The 21,605-nt window shown below is 44.0% G+C and overlaps 1 protein-coding gene across 1 annotated transcript in view; it reads left to right on the top strand.

Moving 5' to 3' along the window:
- Positions 1 to 21,605, top strand: part of LOC311107076 (RNA-binding motif, single-stranded-interacting protein 3-like) — a 241,620-nt gene that overhangs the window by 117,126 nt on the left and 102,889 nt on the right. The window contains exon 5 of the mRNA XM_084149535.1: positions 17,123 to 17,226. Within this exon, the coding sequence (XP_084005661.1) occupies positions 17,123 to 17,226 (104 nt within the window). The remainder of the gene's footprint in view (positions 1 to 17,122; positions 17,227 to 21,605) is intronic.

Here is a 21,605-nt window from a genome sequence, read left to right as displayed (position 1 = left end):
GTACATAAGAGTGTTTTACTTATGTAGTACTTCAATATACTTCATATTTGCATTGGTATTACTGTATTTGCTTTTACGGTTGGCTCTCGAATGTTGTAATAATAATAATAATAATAATATGCCATTTAGCAGACGCTTTTATCCAAAGCGACTTACAGTCATGCGTGCATACATTTTTGTGTATGGGTGGTCCCGGGGATCGAACCCACTACCTTGGCGTTTCAAGCGCCGTGCTCTACCAGCTGAGCTACAGAGGACCACAAAAGCTTTCAAAAGTTGTCTTTTGATCACAATAGTTCACCATTCTGACCCAGCTGTGCAGATCTATAGCTCTCTCCACATTGTCAATAACCTATAGGGTTAGCAGTGTATACAATGTCACTCATTGTATACATTCAGTGTAACATCTCCCAGCTGTGAGGTAGTTAACCAGGAGGGTTTACACCTGGAAAATCACTATGAACACACTACTACAACATGCCTGGCGTTTGAACAGTAGGGGCTCCAACAAAGATTCCCTCTCCAAAGCCGATGTTGGTTTCCGGAGGTTTGACACTGGCGTGGAGCACTAATCAGGCTCTGTTTCATGGCTTTGGAGAGGGTGGCCCTCCCAGAGAAAAGCCTTGACAGTTTTCCACACGATATGCATGTGCAGGACTCCTGAACCGGCGCCCATGCTCCGCCTCGTTCCCGGGGATCCGCATAGTAGAAACAGCTGCCAGGGGAACAGCTTGTCCATGGGAGGGAGGGAAAAAAGGGAGAGAAGGTAATCACTTTTGGAAAAATACTGCCTCTCCGCACTCTGCCAAGAGCTTGTTTGTGTTGTGGCTTTTCTACTGGTAGCCCATTGCTTTGGCTCTCTGGCTTCTCTGCCTCTTTGGTTCTGTTGGCGCTAGCACCCCCTCTCTCCAGGGTTAATACAACAATGAGGGTTTTTAGTTGAAAAAGCATCTGAAGGGTCGTAAATGGACGAAAACAATGGGCAAGGGGAATGATATTGGTGAGCTGTCGATTTTGTTCTGCAAAAGTGTAGTGTTATGAAATCATGATTGACTAGGGGAGCATGTCCTTATTTCTCTGTGGCATGACCAATACATCTGATCTTTCCCATATTCCCTGAACCAGATCCACCCCTACTGACTAACTACAGCCTGTGTCACGATCATACAGCTCTGCCTTTGAAACGTTCCCATGCAACTGAAAGATTACGTTGAGCTATTTTAAAATGCACATACATGTTGTAATGAATACTCAGGGCGAAAAAGGTGTAGATTCACGCACAGAGCGCGGCAGGTGTTTATTACGCCTTTGCAGAAGGCAGGAATCGTGGTCACAGGCAGGCAATGATCAAACAAAGGTAGGCAAACAGGCAGGTGAAACAAAACTAGGACTGAAGGCTAAAACTGGTTCTCACAAATGAGCTAGGAAAAGGCTTAGTAGATTCAAAACGAACAATACCTCACAAGGCACAAACAGAAAGAACTAAACTAAATAAGGAGCTGATGAGACCAGGTGAGTAACTAACACAGGTGAAATCAATGAACAAAAATGAAAGACAGGGCTACGTTCAAGAACACAAAGAAACAGGGCTACGTTCAAGAACACAAGGTGAACTAAGAAAACAAATACAGAACCTGTGTAAAGTAGCGAAGACAGAATTATGCATAAACTTGCTTGAGGGGAACTGACAGGTTCAGCAGTGTACTGGTTAACATCTTATGAATACCTGCTTCTCTAGAACATATAGCTCCGGGTAACAGAGAAAATAACCCTTTCCCGGCGCAAAAAAAAAGCGTCATTAGTGAGTCTTTTTTTGGTTTCACACTGTAAACATTGTTTTTTCACACACATGAATACAAAACGGAAACTTTTGAAACCTGCACCATTTGTTATTGAATAGCGCCTCATTATTTACTAGCCTCGTATCATCTCCCCTCTATTTAGCTTCGAAGCACTATGAAGCAGTGTCAGTCATGCGAGACTGGAGTAGGTATAGAGAAGGAGGGAGAGAAGTAAATTAGTCTGAAAGAGGAAGAGAGGGAGCGGTGAGAGTTGTAGTGGAGGAATAGAAAGGAAGGAGCTGTACATGTTTGGTGGAGGTATACAGTGCCTTCATAAAGTATTCCAACCCCTTGACTCATTCCACATTTTGTTGTGTTATAGCCTGAATGCAAAATCGATTAAATCAACAACAAAAATCACCCATCTACACACAATACCCTATAATGACAAAGTGAAAACTTTGCAAAAAGTTTTGCAAATGTATTGAAAATGAAATACAGAAATATCTAATTTACATGAGTATTCACACCCCTGAATCAATACATGTTAGAATCACCTTTGGCAGTGATAACAGCTGTGAGTCTTTCTGTGTACATCTCTAAGAGCTTTGCACACCTGGATTGTACAATATTTTAACATTATTATTTTTAAAAATTATTCAAGCTCTGTCAAGTTGGTTGTTGATTATTGTTAGACAGACATCTTTCAAGTCTTTCAAGCCGATTTAAGTCAAAACTGTAACTAGGCCACTCAGGAACATTCAATGTCGTCTAGCTCCAGTGTATATTTGGCCTTATGTTTTAGGTTATTGCCCTGCTGAAAGGTGAATTTGTCTCCCAGTGTCTGTTGGAATGCAGACTGAAACAGGTTTTCCTCTAGGATTTTGCCTGTGCTTAGCTCTATTCTGTTTCTTTTTATCCTAAGAAACTCCCTAGTCCTTGCCGATGACAAGCATACCCATAACATGATGCAGCCACCACCATGCTTGAAAATCTATAGAGTGGCACTCAGTGATGGGTTGTGTTGGATTTGCCCCAAACATAACGCTTTGTATTCAAGGCATAAAGTTAATTTCTTTGCCACATTTTTTGCAGTTTTACTTAAGTGCCTTATTGCAAACAGGATGCATGTTTTGGAATGTTTGTATTCTGTACAGGCTTCCTTCATATCACTCTGTCATTTTGGTTAGTACTATGGAGTAACTACAATGTTATTGATCCATCCTCAGTTTTCTACTATCACAGCCATTAAACTCTGTAAAGTCACCATTGGCTTCATGGTGAAATCCCTGAGCGGTTTCCTTCCTCTCTGGCAACTGAGTTAGGAAGGACGCCTGTATCTTTGTAGTGACTGATTGTATTGATACACCATCCAAAGTCTAATTAATAACTTCACCATGCTCAAAGGGATATTCAATGTCTGCTTATTTTTTATTTATTTTTTAATCTACCAATAGGTGCCCTTCTTTGCGTGGCTTTGGAAAACCTCCCTGGTCTTTGTGGTTGAATCTGTGTTTGAAATTCACTGCACGACTGAGGGACCTTTCAGATAATTGTATGTGTGGGGTACAGAGATGAGGTAGTCATTCAAAAATCATGTTAAACACTATTATTGCACACAGAGTGAGTCCATGCAATTTATTATGTGACTTGTTAAGCAAATATTTTCTCCTACATGTATTTAGGCTTGCTATAACAAAGGGGTTGAATACTTATTGACTCAAGACATTTCAGCTTTTCATTTTTAATTAATTTGTAAAAATGTCTAAAAACATTATTCCACTTTGACATTATGGGGTATTGTGTGTAGGCCAGTGACAAAACATTTCAATTTAATCCATTTTAAATTCAGGCTGTAACACAACAAAATGTGGAAAAAGTCAAGGGGTGTGAATACTTTCTGAAGGCACTGTACAAGTGCCCGTCAGCCTGTAATGACTGTGTTTTGGAGGCCGTTCAGAGACTCTAGACCTGCAGGGGAACAGCTTTCACTTCTCCTAACACACAGTTTAGACAGAGGGATGAGTCAGAAGCTCCGCTGGCTACTGTCCCCCCTCCTCCTCTCATCCTCTCATCTTCTCCTTTCCTCTTCTCAGCTCTACAAAGGTATGTTTAATACATAAGGGCCCTAATCGCTATCGCAGCTGTATCTGTCCCTCCAACCGTCTGGCTCTATGCTGTGTGTTCTCTCTCCTCTCTTCCTCTCTCTTCCTGTCTTTTCCTGTCTTCTCTCTTCTGTACATTTACATTTTAGTCATTTAGCAGACGCTCTTATCCAGAGCGACTTACAGTTAGTGAGTGCATACATTTTTCATACTGCTCCCCCCGTAGGAAACGAACCCACATCCCTGGTGTTGCAAATGCCATGCTCTACCAACTGAGCTACAAAGGGCCCAGTACCGCAGGATCATACAGAGAAGCCATTCTCATAGACCTGTCCTCAGGTGTTATTCTCTCTCGCTCTCTCTCTCTCTCTCCTTGTCCCTCTCCCCCCCATCTCTCTCTCTCTCTCTCTCTCTCTCTCTCTCTCTCTCTCTCTCTCTCTCTCTCTCTCTCTCTCTCTCTCTCCTTGTCCCTCTCCCCCCCATCTCTCTCTCTCTCTCTCTCTCTCTCTCTCTCTCTCTCTCTCTCTCTCTCTCTCTCTCTCTCTCTCTCTCTCTCTCTCTCTCTCTCTCTCTCTCTCTCTCTCCATTCATTATATATGCCTTACTGGACATTAAACGCCTCATAAGATTACGGTTTGTAGGAATGAGGTTGAATAGGCCTCTGTTACCTGGTAACCACATTCAATGGGTCAAATGCGTTCATATGTGAATAAGTACAGGAGGCTACTTCTTCGAATTTTAAAAAAGCTCAATGAATTGTTAAAGCATGTAAATGGGCTCTGGAATCGTACATATATGCAGAGAAATGTGTGATGGAACACTTACCTCTGTAGACATGGTTGTGTTGTATGTCCTGGGCCCGTATCCACAAAGCCTCTCAGATTGGAGTGCTGATCTAGTATCAGTTTTGCCCTTTAGATCATAATTAATAAGATTATATGGACAGATCCTAGATCAGCACTCAGAACAGAGAGCTTCACAGCTTTTACCAAATACACAGAGCTGTGGCGTGCCATCATTCAGCGCATTGCACAGACATCAGTAAACAAGTAAGCACCAATCAATCGCACAGCAATCTCTCCCACTGTCCCCTAATAGTCTCCCTCTCACCCTCCATCAAAAACATATGAGGCGGAGTCTCCTATCCACCGCAGTAATGGATGCAAATGGCGGCGTGCGTTGGGGAAACTGGCTGACATTTATGCGTCTGATTAGAGCACGAAGCCCAACACTTTGTAATTGATTGAGGCCACGGGCAGCTCACGCTTGCCTCACCTCTCTCTCTCTCTCTCTCTCTCTCTCTCTCTCTCTCTCTCTCTCTCTCTCTCTCTCTCTCTCTCTCTCTCTCTCTCTCTCTCTCTCTCTCTCTCTCCCCATATAGTCTCTCAGAATCACTGCACCTCTCTATGCCCCATTTGCATGACTCATGCACACACACACACACACACACACACCGTCCGCTTCACTGCACCCATTTGAATAAGAACCTTTTAATGGAGCTGTGGTTTAGTTGAGCGCCCAGACTATCCCATCCCGGAAGCAATGCATGGAGGCTCCCATGACACAAGATGTTTATCCCACCACCCAATCGATATATAGGTCATTACCACTATAGACATTTCTCCTATAGATAATGAACACAGTTACATGCACACAATAATGCGATTAGTCAGGTTAATATAATAGTTTGTTTAAAACGTTTACATGCTTTGCAAGAAGAACAATTTCCCTTATAATCCTGTTTACATGGACACATCTGAAATCAGGCTAGTGATTGAACTTTTGATAATGCAGAAAATTGCCAATCAAAATAAAGGTTCTAGCACAGTGACCATGTTATTTTTGCAAAGGCTTTTTGATTCTCAGTTTGGACATATAAAGTTTGCATGTGAAAACTATTTATAAGATGCGTACTTTTAGTTTTTCCGAACGCACTTCACTCGCGCATAAGAGATAGGCTTGCGCTACCAGTGCTGGCACATGCGCAGATCAAATACACAGCTGGAACACTGATTAAGCTGTTTACATGTCCTAATAATTCGAAAGATTGCTCAGAAAACCAGGTGTTTTCATCGGCGTAGGCTTACTTCGATTATGACCTTACGCCGATTAAGATAAACAGAGTAAGGTGTTTACATGACAAAAGCCATACTCTGCCTTCTGCCATAATCAGTTTAATATCAAATTATTAGTGTGCATGTAAACCTACTCATTGTTTGGTGTCTGAATTACTTCTATAGGTCTAGAGACTATATGTTGTGTCAAGAGTTTAAGAGAGGCAGGGAGTAGGAAAGGAGAGAGAAGAGAAACAAAGCAAACAGTGGAACGAGGGAGGGAAGGAAGGAGAGAAATTAAGGAGGGAAGGAAGGAGGGAAGGAAGGAGAGAAATGAAGGTGGGAGGGATGGAGAGACGTAGTGCTGAGTGGTATATCCTTGTTTTTGGGGCGAGGAGAGCAGTAGGGGAAGGTGCTGTATAGTAATTAGCAGTTGAGCTCACCAGGGAGGCACCACGTGTAGAGGAGCCATTAGACACATAGCAGGGAACTATGCACAGAACAGGGAGGCCATTCCGCTGACTCTGCGTGCGGCAAGCCATTCTTTCCCCCGCAGTAAACAACTTCTAAATCACCTTGTGCCCCCAACGCAAGGCAAGGTGCAACACAGCCAGGAAAAGGTGAGGAGGCAGGAGGAGAGACAAGGGTTGGGAGCACGTGTTAAGATCTATATTTGTCTTATGCACACGCGCACGCACACACACATGAATACATGCATGCACATACACACACACACATTTTTTATGATGAAGTATGCACTCATCTACAGTAATAAGTAGCTCCTTAATAAGTAATGTGATCTGTCATATAATTGCTAAGCCAATAATTCCCTGTTTGCTAGAAAGTGCACATTGGTGCACCTATTATGGCACCAATCCTACTCTGTTAATGCTCTGTAGTGTAGATAGCAGACGTCTGTAGTGCACGTGCCGTCTCTCACTCGCTGATACACCAGTTTGCTGTGACCTTTAAACAGGCACAGTCTGTGTCTTTTACCATTGAGCACACGCACACACACACAAACCCACACACACACACACCAAACACAAAGGGGAACAGTAATTAGCGAGGGCTCTCGGGCCCCTCTGACAGGCTTTTCAGAAGAGAGAGAAAGGGCATGGTGACATTTGGGCAGCAAAGTGGCACAGTCATCACCGCCGTGCTTCACAGAATTACCAGCCGAGGTTGAGGGTTCAAATCCCTGAGCCCATAGATAGATAAAGCCTTTACCCCTTAGACAACATGCTCCCATCAAATAACAGCCCTGTGTAAAGTGCTCAGGATAGTACATAGCCTTTGGGATTGTGCGTCTTTAGTCTTTAGTGGCCTTGCGAGTGCCTAACACCTCTTAAGTACCAGCTATAAATGATACATTTCTACTTAGCCGGCGAGAAGGCCGATAAGCACTATTGCTTTCATAGTAAAGTGTGACTGCTTTACACCTTGAGTGGACTGGTTTCAAGTCTATTGGTGTTATTTCTATTAGTTAAATGAATAAGCTTTGTTAGAGCTTAGAATCTTGTTGTGAGAATAGCTGCCCTCTTGCCAGACCTTGTTTAGCTCAGCCTGGCCAACCAGGAAAGGGCCCTTCATCACAGGAAAGAGAGAGAGGGAGAGAAAGAGAGAAATAAAGAGAGAGAGAGAGAAAGAGAATGATAAAGAAACAGTTGCTCCTGATGGCTGGGAGTAAACGAACAGCTTTAACGTCCACTATGTGTATTAGTATAGCCCGCATTACCACCGTACCCTGCCTGGACAGATCCTACCTCCCTCCCCGTCCCTATCCCCCCCCTCTCTCCTCCACCATGGCAGTAGAGAGTGGTTACGCAAGCCAGGCTTAATGCACCTTGACCTCTCTTCACACCCACGGCAGAGCATGGTGGCTGGTGGCTGTCAGCTTGATTTACTCAACTAACCCATTTTGATGGATGGGCCAGGATCACGCAGTCCTAGTCCCCGTGACCTCATTGCTGGGACTGGTTGGGCCCAGACATGCCCAACCAACAATGAACTAGGCCTGCGCTCCATGCCAACCAGGCTCTGGTTTCTTGGCTGCAACGTACTGGACTTTCCTCTTCTTGGAGTGAGCCCCAAGATCTCCCACACACAGAGATTTGATTTCATTTGATTGTGGGATGGAAAATACAGTTAGAGTTAACTAGGGCCTAGAAGATAGCACAGGTACAATGGGGAGAACAAGTATTTGATACACTGCCGATTTTGCAGGTTTTCCTACTTACAAAGCATGTAGAGGTCTGTAATTTTTATCATAGGTACACTTAAACTGTGAGAGACGGAATCTAAAACAAAAATCCAGAAAATCACATTGCATGATTTTTAAGTAATTAATTTGCATTTTATTGCATGACATAAGTATTTGATCACCTACCAACCAGTAAGAATTCCGGCTCTCACAGACCTGTTAGTTTTTCTTTAAGAAGCCCTCCTGTTCTCCACTCATTACCTGTATTAACTGCACCTGTTTGAACTCGTTACCTGTATAAAAGACACCTGTCCACACACTCAATCAAACAGACTCCAACCTCTCCACAATGGCCAAGACCAGAGAGCTGTGTAAGGACATCAGGGATAAAATTGTAGACCTGCACAAGGCTGGGATGGGCTACAGGACAATAGGCAAGCAGCTTGGTGAGAAGGCAACAACTGTTGGTGCAATTATTAGAAAATAGAAGAAGTTCAAGATGACGGTCAATCACCCTCGGTCTGGGGCTCCATGCAAGATCTCACCTCGTGGGGCATCAATGATCATGAGGAAGTTGAGGGATCAGCCCAGAACTACACGGCAGGACCTGGTCAATGACCTGAAAAGAGCTGGGACCACAGTCTCAAAGAAAACCATTAGTAACACACTACGCCGTCATGGATTAAAATCCTGCAGCGCACGCAAGGTCCCCCTGCTCAAGCCAGCGCATGTCCAGGCCCGTCTGAAGTTTGCCAATGACCATCTGGATGATCCAGAGGAGGAATGGGAGAAGGTCATGTGGTCTGATGAGACAAAAATATAGCTTTTTGGTCTAAACTCCACTCGCCGTGTTTGGAGGAAGAAGAAGGATGAGTACAACCCCAAGAACACCATCCCAACCGTGAAGCATGGAGGTGGAAACATCATTCTTTGGGGATGCTTTTCTGCAAAGGGGACAGAACGACTGCACCGTATTGAGGGGAGGATGGATGGGGCCATGTATCGCGAGATCTTGGCCAACAACCTCCTTCCCTCAGTAAGACCATTGAAGATGGGTCGTGGCTGGGTCTTCCAGCATGACAACGGCCCGAAACACACAGCCAGGGCAACTAAGGAGTGGCTCCGTAAGAAGCATCTCAAGGTCCTGGAGTGGCCTAGCCAGTCTCCAGACCTGAACCCAATAGAAAATATTTGGAGGGAGCTGAAAGTCCGTATTGCCCAGTGACAGCCCCGAAACCTGAAGGATCTGGAGAAGGTCTGTATGGCCAAAATCCCTGCTGCAGTGTGTGCAAACCTGGTCAAGACCTACAGGAAACGTATGATCTCTGTAATTGCAAACAAAGGTTTCTGTAAAAAATATTAAGTTCTGCTTTTCTGATGTATCAAATACTTATGTCATGCAATAAAATGCAAATTAATTACTTAAAAATCATACAATGTGATTTTCTGGATTTTTGTTTTAGATTCCGTCTCTCACAGTTGAAGTGTACCTATGATAAAAAATTACAGACCTTTACATGCTTTGTAAGTAGGAAAACCTGCAAAATCGTCAGTGTATCAAATACTTGTTCTCCCCACTGTAAGTATAATGGATCATTTCCCATGCAGGCAAGGACGACATAGATTTACGAGTACTTACAAAACTGCTGGGGAGTCCCAATCACTGGCACAAGCAGAGGAGAGTGGCCCACTCTATAGTGCCTCTCACTGCTGCGATAGCAGTGCTTCCTGGGTGCACATTTAGTTTTTTGCCCTAGCACTACATAGCTGATTCAAATAACCAACTCATCATCAAGCTTTAATTATTTGAATCAGCTGTGTAGTGCTAGGGCAAAAACCAAAAGGTGCACCCAGGGGGGGGGCCCAGGACCGAGTTTGGGAAACCCCGCCTTAAAGAACAGCAGAGACTGGGGATGCTGTATCCAGTACCCTGGAGAGATGGTGACGCAGCCGTACGCTTCATGACAGCTCTGTGGGTGTCTGAATCTCTGACAGGTCCTAACCTTGTTCTGTGGTCCTCTGTAGTTCAGGTGTTAGAGCATTGCGCTTGCAACGCCAGGATAGTGGGTTCGATTCCCTGGGCCACCCATACGTGAAAAATTTATGTTCGCATGACTAAGTCGCTTTGGATAAAAGTGTCTGCTAAATGGTATATGTACAGTACTATTGTATACTGCATGTGATGTAATGTGGAACTGCATATTTTATGCACTGAGCATGTCTTCTGGCTTGTGAATGCACTGTACTTAATGCTTCTGGTACATTGCACTGTACTTAATGCTTGATACTCTAGTCTATACTGTACATCATTTGAGTGTCTTACTACCCTGTTTCTGCACTCAACATGCCTTGGCTTGCGAGCATCTGGTGCATTAATTAGAGAATGATGCATTTTAATTCAGTTATATCACAGACTCTGAGGATCTTTGCCTCAGTGAAACATACATGTTTTTAACTGTGCTTTGGGCTGTCGTCCTTTTATCTCGCTCAGAAGGAAGGGAGTGTTCTTCCTCTCTCAGGGAACAGAACATGCAGCGACAGTCCTCAGAGGATGTCTCTAAATCTAAATGCCAGTTTTTACTGGATATCTCTCTGATCTAATTCTGGATGACCAGGCATGACAGAGTCCCCCCCCACCACACACACACATGCAAGTCAGTGATCGAAAGTCATAGAGATTTAAAAGCAGGCTCTGTCGCTAGCGTCTTCCGTTAAAGCTCGCCGTCTGTCATATTTAAACGGGGTCCTGAGAGACATAAACACAGGAAAAGCAGATGGCTCCCAGTGGTGGAGCCGTATGAGCTGTAATGCCATCAGCAAGGAAATGGCCGCCGCTTCCTTCTGCTTTTACGAGGCAGGTTGGTAAACAGGGCTAAATAAAAACCAACGGTTTGTGTTACTGGGTTTTTGGTTTCACTTTGGGACGGCAGGACCGTGGCTTGTTTTCTCCATTACTCCTGCTAGTCTGGAGACTGGCTAGCTCTTGGAGTCCTGGCTTGTCCCTCGTTCTCGTCTTGGACTCCATTTTGGCTCTACTATACACTTGTGCATGTCATGCTGGTATTACCAATTCCTGTCCAGCATTTTAGCTCTAAAAAGTATACATTTGTTCTCTCGAGTTTTGGCACTGGGTAATTCACTCCATATGGAGCATGACATGTCTTACTCTACAGTGTCACCAATGCCCAGTCCAGGGGTGGCATGACACAGTGGGTGGAGATAGATTGACTGTTTTGTTTGAGGGGATATGCTACGTTATGCGTAGTGATTAAGAAGGGTGGAGTTGCATGTGCGTGCCTGTGTGTTCGAGTGAGTAAGTGATGTAGTGGTTGAGAACACGCAAGCTTGGCCCGTGCCAACAGCATTGTGTCATTCTGGATGGGTTTACTTAGGGCGCCGCACCGCGCTGAGCTCAGAGGTTTCCAGCACCATTTCAGCTTGTTTACCGTGGCAGAGGCCAAGCTTCCCCTCCATTTGAAAGCCTTCAGCATGCCATTAAGTCCCTCCTGGGGCAAAGCGTCCGTCCACTTTTTCCCCTCTGAGTAGAGCTTTTCGCTAAAATGCCCGCCGAGAACATGTCTGTTTGTGTTTATGTTGGAGATTGACAGACTTCTGGAGGTTTCGTTTGGTCTTTTTATCGGCTCTGCTTCAGAGGAAACATTCTGAGGCACTGATCCCAAAATGAAGCAGTGTTTACCTGCGCTTTGCAGAAAACACTTACATTAGAGAGAGAGAGAGAGAAAACAAGCCGTTTGAGGACCTGGAAAGTTTCACCCCCTTGCCTCTAAATATCTGTAGATCAGTATCTCTGTGGCCCGGTGTAGAAAGACTTTCATGGTGGGCTGAGGTACTCCAGTCTACCTCGTCTCTGACGTCAGAGACCCCCAGACCTGTCGCGGTGCCCAGCAGGTTCCTGGAAACGGACTGGCGCTCAGGGACTGTTCTGGGGTCAGCCCACCTCTTCTGGCAGTGGAACTGCAGAAATGGAGGAGGGAACCAGGGCAAGTTATTATCTGTGTGTGGGTCCTGTCTGGAAGGCTCCTGGGGAGAGTAGACTGAAGAAAGCACTGGCACGATGTGGAGAAGCCTGCTGGTAATGAGTGAGAGGTCAGGCTGAGGCGACAGAGCGCGTTCTCTCCATCTCCCATCTCTCACAGATACACATACACTTAACACCTTAAACACATAAGAGGCCAGGCACAGGCATAATGGACTGACTCTCATGTACATGTACATGTCACATGGACGAACAGGCACACACACACACACAAACCTGGCACTCGCACCTCCCCAGTTAGCAGGGTGCTCCCCTCATCAGTGTCACTACTTGGAGGGTGTTGTTTACTGTGTGGGAGTGAGTGATGAGTGATGAGGAGAGAAGCAGGGTATGCTTCTTCTCTGTACACCCTCCATCCACAGGACACAGCAGAGAGGTCACACACACAAACAGGCTCACAGGGTGGTGCTGACACTGTGGGAAATTAGGATTGGGAGGATGGAGATCACCTAGCTAATACAGAAGAGTTCCCCACACAGAGGCAGTATTATAAACTAAGAATTTATTAGAAAAGGTTTTAGAAAAGAATAGAATAAAGCGCAATACAATACTTTGTTCTTCTTTGCACGTCTCTTACAGATGACATGCTACACAGACATAACACAAATACCAGTTACATTCACGTATAAACATCCAAAGTAAAGGATCATCATCATAGTGTGAGAAGGAGCAGTTTTCTGTGCATTTTGAAGACATTTTTGACCCCCTCAAAAACAAATGCATACCCAGTAATTCAGTCTTTCTGTTGCAGGCAAATATTGTTTCAGTCTTTCCATGAGTTCAAAGCACTTGGATCAATCTCTCTCAGTTGAATGAGGTCTCACTGTTCTCTTATAATCAGCTGAAAAAGAAAAGGAGAGTCTCACACTCTAGGAGCTCAGATGCAATAATTGAATAACCTAATAACCAACGTTTCGACAGACAAGCTGTCTTCATCAGGGTATAATGACAAACACCACGGGTCACTAGTTTATATAGTGTCAAAGGACACACGCAGGTGTCTGTAATCATGGCCGGGTGTGGCCTGATATCATTGGTTAATTCACAGCTAAACAGAACATACAAAAAACATGAATGGATAGCATACGATCATAGATACAACTTGGCTACATAGGCCCACAAACATTTACAATGAATAGCAAAATCACAATAATCACAAGAATGGCTTCAGATCAAAGTCTACGTTGAGAGCAAGGGTCTTTAAATTAAAGATCCAGGCAGCCTCTCGTTTTAACAATAGATTGTCGAGGTCACCCCCTCTCCTAGGGAGGGTGACATGTTCGATGCCGATATAACGTAGGGATGAAATCGAGTGGTTCACTTCCAAAAAGTGGGCCGCGACTGGGTATGTCGAGTTTTTGCACCTAATGGTGCTACGATGCTCCAAGATTCCTACGCTTTGTTTTACCCAATCATTTTTACCACAAGGACAAGTTATAAGCTAAATAACTGCCTTAGTGGAGCACGTAATAACACCTTTGATTAGGGATCTGTTTCCCTGTTTGGGGGTGTTTGAAGGATCTACATTTGTAAGTGCCATTGCATTGAGCGCAGCCATTACACTTGTAGTTTCCATCCGGTAGAGGCGCAAATAGATGTTGTGCAGGGTTATTTTGGGGTGGTAAATCAGAGTTTACCAATTGATCTCTGAGATTTCTGCCCTGCGAGAATACGACCAAGGGAGGGTCCGAAAACACATTACCGATACTGTCATCAGATCTTAGAATGTGCCAATGTTTGTGAACGATTCCCTTAATTTGTTCAGAGCACTTTGAATGGCGTGTAGTTAGAACGCAAGAATGCTTCTTTTTGCGAGACTGTCCTTGAAAGAGATCATGTCTAGATTTGTTTTGAATTTTCTCAATGGGAGTATTATTCTGACCATTTTTGTACCCCCTCTCCTTGAATTTTCTTTGCATCTCAGCCATATTTCTGTCGAAATCTGATTGTTTTTTGCAAATTCGTTTGATTTGACAGAATTGGCTGTAGGGCAAACTGTTTTTCAAGGGAAGCGGGTCAGAACTATCAGTTCTCAACTAACTGTTACGATCAGTAGGTTTCCTGTAAAGATCAGTGTATAGAACATTCTCCTCACACAAAATTAGAAGATCAAGGAAACTGATTTGATATGTGTCAAATTGCATAGTAAATCTCAGGTGCTCAGAACGAGAGTTAAGAAAAGCATGGAATGCCTGGAGCTGTTTTGAATCACCCCTCCATAGAACAAAAATATCATCAATGTACCGTTTCCAAATAATATTGTTAGGCAAGAAAACATTTTTCAGAGGATTGAAAATTGACTGTTTCTCAATGTAACCCACATACAAATTAACATAGTTAGGAGCCATAGGGGATCCCATAGCAGTACCCTTCGTCTGAATAAATAAATAATTTAGAAACATTAAGTAGTTGTGTGTGAGTACTATTTCAGCCAATGTTATAATGCATGCACTGCACTTATAATCAGCCACCTGTCAAATATAATCTACTTTATCCACAGCATAGGTTTGTTTTCATCATTATTCAACTTCACCCATTGGCTGAAAAACAGTACAGTGATATCATGTAGTCTTACATACACATGTGAGTGCACGCACGCACACACACACAAGAACACACACAAACAAGAATACACACAAACACACATGGCATGCATGTAGCTAGCACATACTCTATCAAGTAATCTCAAACAGTTTTTGAGTAATCCCCAACAGCTTGCAGGTGCATACTGTGTTCTGGCACAAACCACATGAAACACAGACACATGTTTAGAGAAAAAGCGAGGAAAAGCACCCGCTCACGCAAACACACACACACTGATACGCCATTCTAATTCCCCTATCTGAGGGAATGATCCTATTTTCAACCCAAACTATGGCTCTGTTTCATGGAGCCGCGTAACAATGCTTTATCACACTTAAACGCCATGTTCAGATTTCCCCGCATATAAAAGTCGCTCTGGAAAGGATTGTGTCAGTTAAAGAGGGATTGATATGCCATTTTTTTCACCCACCGGCTCTTTTCAAGATCTTAGTGTTCCCCACTTAAGTCCCTGTTATCTGTGTTATCATTTCACCCGAGGCTCTCCAAAGTAGCTTTGATATTGAAAGTAGGCCCGGCATGAAAGCCATGGGGTTAGGGGAATGTAAATAGTGAAGGGGGCTTTTAAAACGAAGAGATCTTCCCGGGAAACGAATACATCGCACCGCTTCATGGCTGCAGCTTCTACAGATCCTTCATAGTCTTTTCATGTGACAAAAGTGAGACGGAAATTGATATGTGAGAATGTTTTGATTCATTGGTATGGAATTGGGTCAATTGAAATATATACTATGTGAGGAAATATCACAATATTACCAGCATAAAACATTTAAATATTAACAGTGCCCACATACTGAATAATATGCCTGCTGCTAATATACTGAACAAAAATATGAACACTATATGCAACAATTTCAAAGATATTGCTGAGTTACAGTTCATATAAGGAAATCAGTCAATTGAAATAAATGTATTAATAAATTAACCTAATCTATGGATTTCATATGACTGGGCAGGGGCACAGCCATCGGTGGGCCTGGGAGGGCATAGGCCGACCCACTGGGGAGCCAGGCCCAGCCAATCAGAATGAGTTTTTCCCCACAAAAGGGCTTCATTAAAGACAGAAAAACATGTGAAATATTATATAAATATTATAGTTTTTCCCCTTGCCTATCTTTACCTTTATCTAATTCATTAAGGTCTTTGACCATATTCATGGCCACCGGATTGGCAATATGTAACAGCACTGCTTCTTGCAGATCAAATCAGTCGATAGAACTCCTTGCAAAGAAATACACTTGTCTGTGTGCACAGCCCTGGACACATCAGTTATTGACACACTACACCGAAGCATGCTGAGACTCGGTAAGCTTTCCACCAGCACTGTTTCTGCCAAGGCACCACATGCCTACCACCCAAGTGCACTGGTGGCACTTCAAATCCTGCCTCCCCATGAATTTGGGCACAACCCTCCTCCACCACCACCAACAGTCTGTCTCTCTGTACGAGAAAACAGCTTGAGATTCCCATGAAGTTGGGCAAAAATAACCATCTTCCACCAATCTGTCCCTACATGCCCTCCTTCAAACAGCACACACACACACGCAGGCAGGCACACACACACACATCTTTCTCTCTTTCTCCTCTCCTCTCTGTTAATGATTCCCTAGAGGGTTCCATCCTAAAAAGCTGTCTTCAGACACCATTACAACTAGGATGGCTTCAAAGAGCCTCAACGCTACATTAGCATGACAGGGGCTACCTGCAGTGATAGCATGAGACATTAGTCTACTGTGCTTAATACTAATGGGATGTGTTTGACTTTCTACATCGCCGTGGGAGACTGATTCTGTCTGGACACGGTCTAGATTCAGTTCATATGCAAGATAGGAAATAGTGAGTTATGTGAGGTAGGACCCTCCTGTAGTGTACCTTCTCTCAAAAATGCAAATGTGGTTGACTCTATAGTATACCGATCACGTGTTGGCTTGTGAAGGTCACAGATGGTGATCGAGATTACTGGACTGCTCATTTGCTTGCCATATACATGGCTATAAATGCTAACAGGGAATGTATCATTAATCTATGCACATCACTTTTTAAAACGCACATTTAGATGACTGTAAGTAGCCCTGGATCTGAGTGTCGGCTAAGTGACTAAAATATGGATGTAAAATGTATTTACAGTAAGTGCTTCGCCAGTTAGTAGTTAGTTAGTCAAATCATATGCTGCATTCAAGGGCCTCTCGGTGCTAGCTGCCGCTCAGGTCTCTGTCAGGCCCTGATGAGGCTGTGTGGGACGGGTAGGGATGGGGCAGGAGGGCCTTACGTCCTGCGGTCCCTGGCAGCTGTCTGACCCACGAGGGCATTGAACAACCCAGCCTGGCACGGGAACCCAGCAGGACCCGTCAGTCACAGAGTCCCACACCACCCAGGACATCACCACCACCCAGCCTCCTGAAGGTCACCAGAGGACTGACACACAGTGAGATGTGGAAAGTGATGGGTGAGATTCTTTCTCGTATGAGGAAATCAGAGATGCCAATCTTCATTTGCTGACTTTGTCTTCAACTTACTTTTTTGTAGAATAGAGAGAGAGCACAAAAAAGGAAACATGTTTAAAGTTGTATTGTCATGTGCAGTACAGTGAAGTACAGTACAGTGAAGTACAGTGAAGTGGCTTCTTGCTCTCTACCAACAACTCAGTAATCAATACCTGTTAATATCAGACTCCCACACTACTGGTCAAAAATAAAAGCTTTTTGCAAGGACATCATCATGTCATCTATCTCCAACCAAATGATACAGATATAGGATCCTAATTTGAGCCAGTTTGCTACAGCAGGAACAGAACATCTGAATTATTATGTGGATTATAATTAATGGACATTTCTGTAGGGGTTGATACATTTTTCAAAGTGGAAATTACAAACTTTAGAAGCCTTTTTAAACCTCAAATACAAAAGTTTTAAATTTCTGCTGGAACAGGGTGATCAAATTAAGTCAATTACCTTGTTTGTGTGGCCTACTGGTGAGAGGAGAGTAGGAGGAGATGCTGTATAACTGTCATTTACTGGAGGCCCAGGGAGAGCCCTGGGTCTCGTCTTTGACCTGCTACGCTCATCAAGAAAACAAGGCAACACCTCGCATCTAATTAGCTGGCCCCTCGTCAAGGCCCTACCTTGAATCCATACCGCAAAAATATCCCTTAAAGTTCACACCTACACAACACACACACAAACGGCATTATTACATGAGAGGATGGAAGCTTTTTTCCCTTTTTTTAATAAACATTTATCAAAGAATTATAGTTTGGGGAGAGAGAAAGATTAATATTGGGTGAAAGCAAGCCAGCAAAAAATGATGGTAGTTAATGAGTTTTGTGCCGTCCAGGGAGTCCGCGGCTCATGCCGGCGTCCTAATTACGCTCGGTAGCGAACAGAGAGTGAGGGAGCGTCAGTGGAAGACAAAGGCGCTGAGCAGTCGTCCACCAAGCAAGAGGAAACAAAAGAGCTGCATAGACAAACGACACTTTCTAATCCACATGGAGACACCCGGAGAGAAGAGGGGAGGAGGTGGACTACTCAGTGTTCACTTCCTGTGTTGTGTGTTCTCTTTAACACACCCATGCTAATAGATCAGTGAGGAGATGTACATACAGAGACGATGAGACGTACATGCAGTTTGAATGAGCAGTTTGAATGAGACGTACACCCAGTGCCGATGAGACGTACAGTGTGATAGGGAGTGAACCTGACAAAGAGCTCTCTATTAGCCTTGGAACACGTGATACAAACAAGTACCAGGAAATGTTGTTTTGTAAGAGGGTCGGTGAGTGGGAGTCAGGAGATAATTGAATCAACCTTTTGGTGACTTCCCGTTGTCAAAGCTCTTTAGCTGGGTAAACAAACACACTGACTGACACGTAAACACCCCACCTCCCAGTGAGCTCAACACTGCTACTCTGCCCCCTGCTGGTGAGGAGGACAGCTGAGGCACTGCACCCTGTTGTTCAGTGGAACTGACAAAGGCCCTGTTTGCTTCCAGTGTGTGTCTCCTTCGTTAAGTCCCCATCGCCTGCAGGGAATCCACACGCTGCGTCCCACGCCTCAGTGGCCACACAACAGCACATAAACAGTAGACAATCAGGCCGACTTTCAAGTGTGACTTTCAACAGAATGAATCCTGCCTGCGTTGTTGCCCTCCCTCGCCAACTTGGGAGGAAATATGCTTTCGGCAGGGTTTAAATTAAACTTGCCCTCGTACGGAGAGATTCTAACCTTTAATATTCCGGCCTTGTGTCGGCAAGTGTGTATATCCAGTTTTCATCATGCAAGGTACAGATATCACACCTTTGGTGTATTTTGAGTTTTCATCATGCGATGTATAGATATCAAACCCCTAGTCCCTCTAGTCTGCTGCCTGAAATCTGCATGCGTACAGTGACTTTGATGCCATGCGTGCTTGCATGTCAAATGAGCGGATTAAATCTCCATGAATTAGATAAATTAAGTCAATTGAGCTCATGTATATGTATTGTGTGTTTAGGTAATTGAAATCATCCGGATGCCTTTAACTGATATGCTCCCTGAACATATTGCCGCCATATGACAACACTCAAACCTTTTGTGTGTGTGTGTGTCTGTCTGTGTTTAAAGGAATCCTGGCTATTTTATTAATGCCAGAACAACAGAATGTGTGACATCGGCCCTCCTCTCCTCTCCTCTCCTCTCCCCTCTCTGTCTCGTGTTCTCCTCTTCCAGCTGATCTTCCGTGCAGAAAAGCCCCGTAGCCCTGTCTGCATTCCATTCCAACTAAGCCAGCATCATCTGATTCCAATTAGTGTAATTATAGCAGCGGGGGATGTGGGGCTGTTGCGCTGCCTGCACACTGTAGGCAGACAGCAGGAGCATAAATGCAGCTAGCACACAGCAGTCACACGAGGCCACACCATTGGCAACAACAACAACGGCAACAACAACAACAGCAACACAACAACTGCATGAAATGCCACAGCAACAACTGCAAGTTCATGCGACGGCTGTAGGCTATAGCAGGATTTGTACAGAGGCAACGGGAAAGGCACATGACAGGGTGTGGTGAAAAAGTAGGCTATGGGCGTTGATTCTTCATTATTGTGTTGGTTTTTGTAAATGGACATAGGTGTAACTAGTTACAGCAACAGCTGCAACAGCTTTAGGCTATAGCAGGATTGGTACAGGGACAACAGAAAAGGCACATGAAAGGGTGTGGTGAAAAAGTAGGCTATGGGCGTTGATCGTTATCCGTTTATCGTTGTGTTGGGTCTTGTAAATGGGCAAAGCCTCCTCTGATGTCATCACACAGTGACACAATCCCTCTTACCTGCTGCCAGTTGAAATTTAAATGGTTAAGGTACTGTATAAGGGTTAAGGTTAGGTAAGGGTTATGGTTATGCTTAAGGGTAGCTGAGGAACACTCAACTGAGTTTTGATAACTGGTCGCGTGATTTGCTAGCAACAACGTCGCCCGACCAGTTATCAAAACTCAACTCCGCCTCGATATAAGAGAACAGAGTTGAGCGTTCCTCAGCTAGGGTAGGGGTTAAGGGTAGGGTTTAGGATAACATTTGTCTAGATGCTTTATTGTTGCAATGTTGCAAGACCGCTAAGCGAGAGCCATTCCGTCATGCATGTGTCTTCCCTCCCGCTCTCTCACTCACACACACACACACACACACACACACACACACACACACACACACACACACACACACACACACACACACACACACACACACACACACACACACACACACACACACATACACACACACACATACACACACACACACACACACACACACACACACACACACACACACACACACACACACAATCCCAGCAAGCTGTTGTTGAGACATGGGGAGATCTCAGAGAGACACAAGGGCGGGTTGTTAGTTTGTTAGTTCACTCAGTGTATCATCAGCGTCCGTGACAAACACATTATCTATCTCCTCCAGCCTCTAACAGGACCTCTCCTCTCACAGGCCATTTAGATGCTAATTAGACTGTTACAAGCAGCCGTCCGGCCCCTCAACATAGGTCATCTTGTGCTAATGAGCCAATGAGACACCACAGTCATACAGCAACAATGATATCCTGTTGGTCTGACTCTGTCTGTAGGAACGTGGCGCTTTGAGGTTGACACAGAGAAATTGCAAATAAGTGTTCGTTTTGTCAATTTGTTATGATATTATCACGATTTATACAGATATGATTGACTCTGATTCCGTCATCGGTCTTGGGTTATGGACACTTTGGAAACAACTGTTTTAATTAATACTTTTTAAGTGCTATCCTCTGGGTCCACATTGTACATTTTGTTGTCTTTTACCCAAATAAATTACATTCAAAAATTATATTATAACTGTGACAAGAGAAAAACAAAGAATTGTATAAATGTCATAGGTTCTATATACATTACTTTCGACAATCAAACTGCCGTATGTCAACTGATATTGTGATGCATTCTGACTGTCAGTGTGCTTACACAAGACTTCCATTATTACTTTTCTATTGCTTTTGTTCGTGTTTGTGCCGCAAAATAAATACATTTTCAATATGTATTTCAATATCTCAGGGCCTCAGTCATGCCACATTCTCCTGTGCTCTCGTGTCATTGCTGGATATTGATGTGGCGGTTTGAAGTGTGCTATTTCATTTCTGTTCCATTTGATGTATGATGTTTGTGTCGCGGTAAAGGCTTCTGTACCAATCTCGGTGTTGCCTGTGAGTGTCGGCACATTAGGGGAAAACAAATGAAGCTTTAACTTGGCTTGGTTATTCTATGTGTGTTTGTGAAACGGGCATACAGCACGTTATT

The sequence above is a fragment of the Coregonus lavaretus genome, assembly GCF_964263955.1.
Source record: "Coregonus lavaretus genome assembly, chromosome: 3".
In the NCBI taxonomy this organism is placed as follows: domain Eukaryota; kingdom Metazoa; phylum Chordata; class Actinopteri; order Salmoniformes; family Salmonidae; genus Coregonus; species Coregonus lavaretus.
This window is presented reverse-complemented; position numbering and strand designations above follow the sequence as displayed.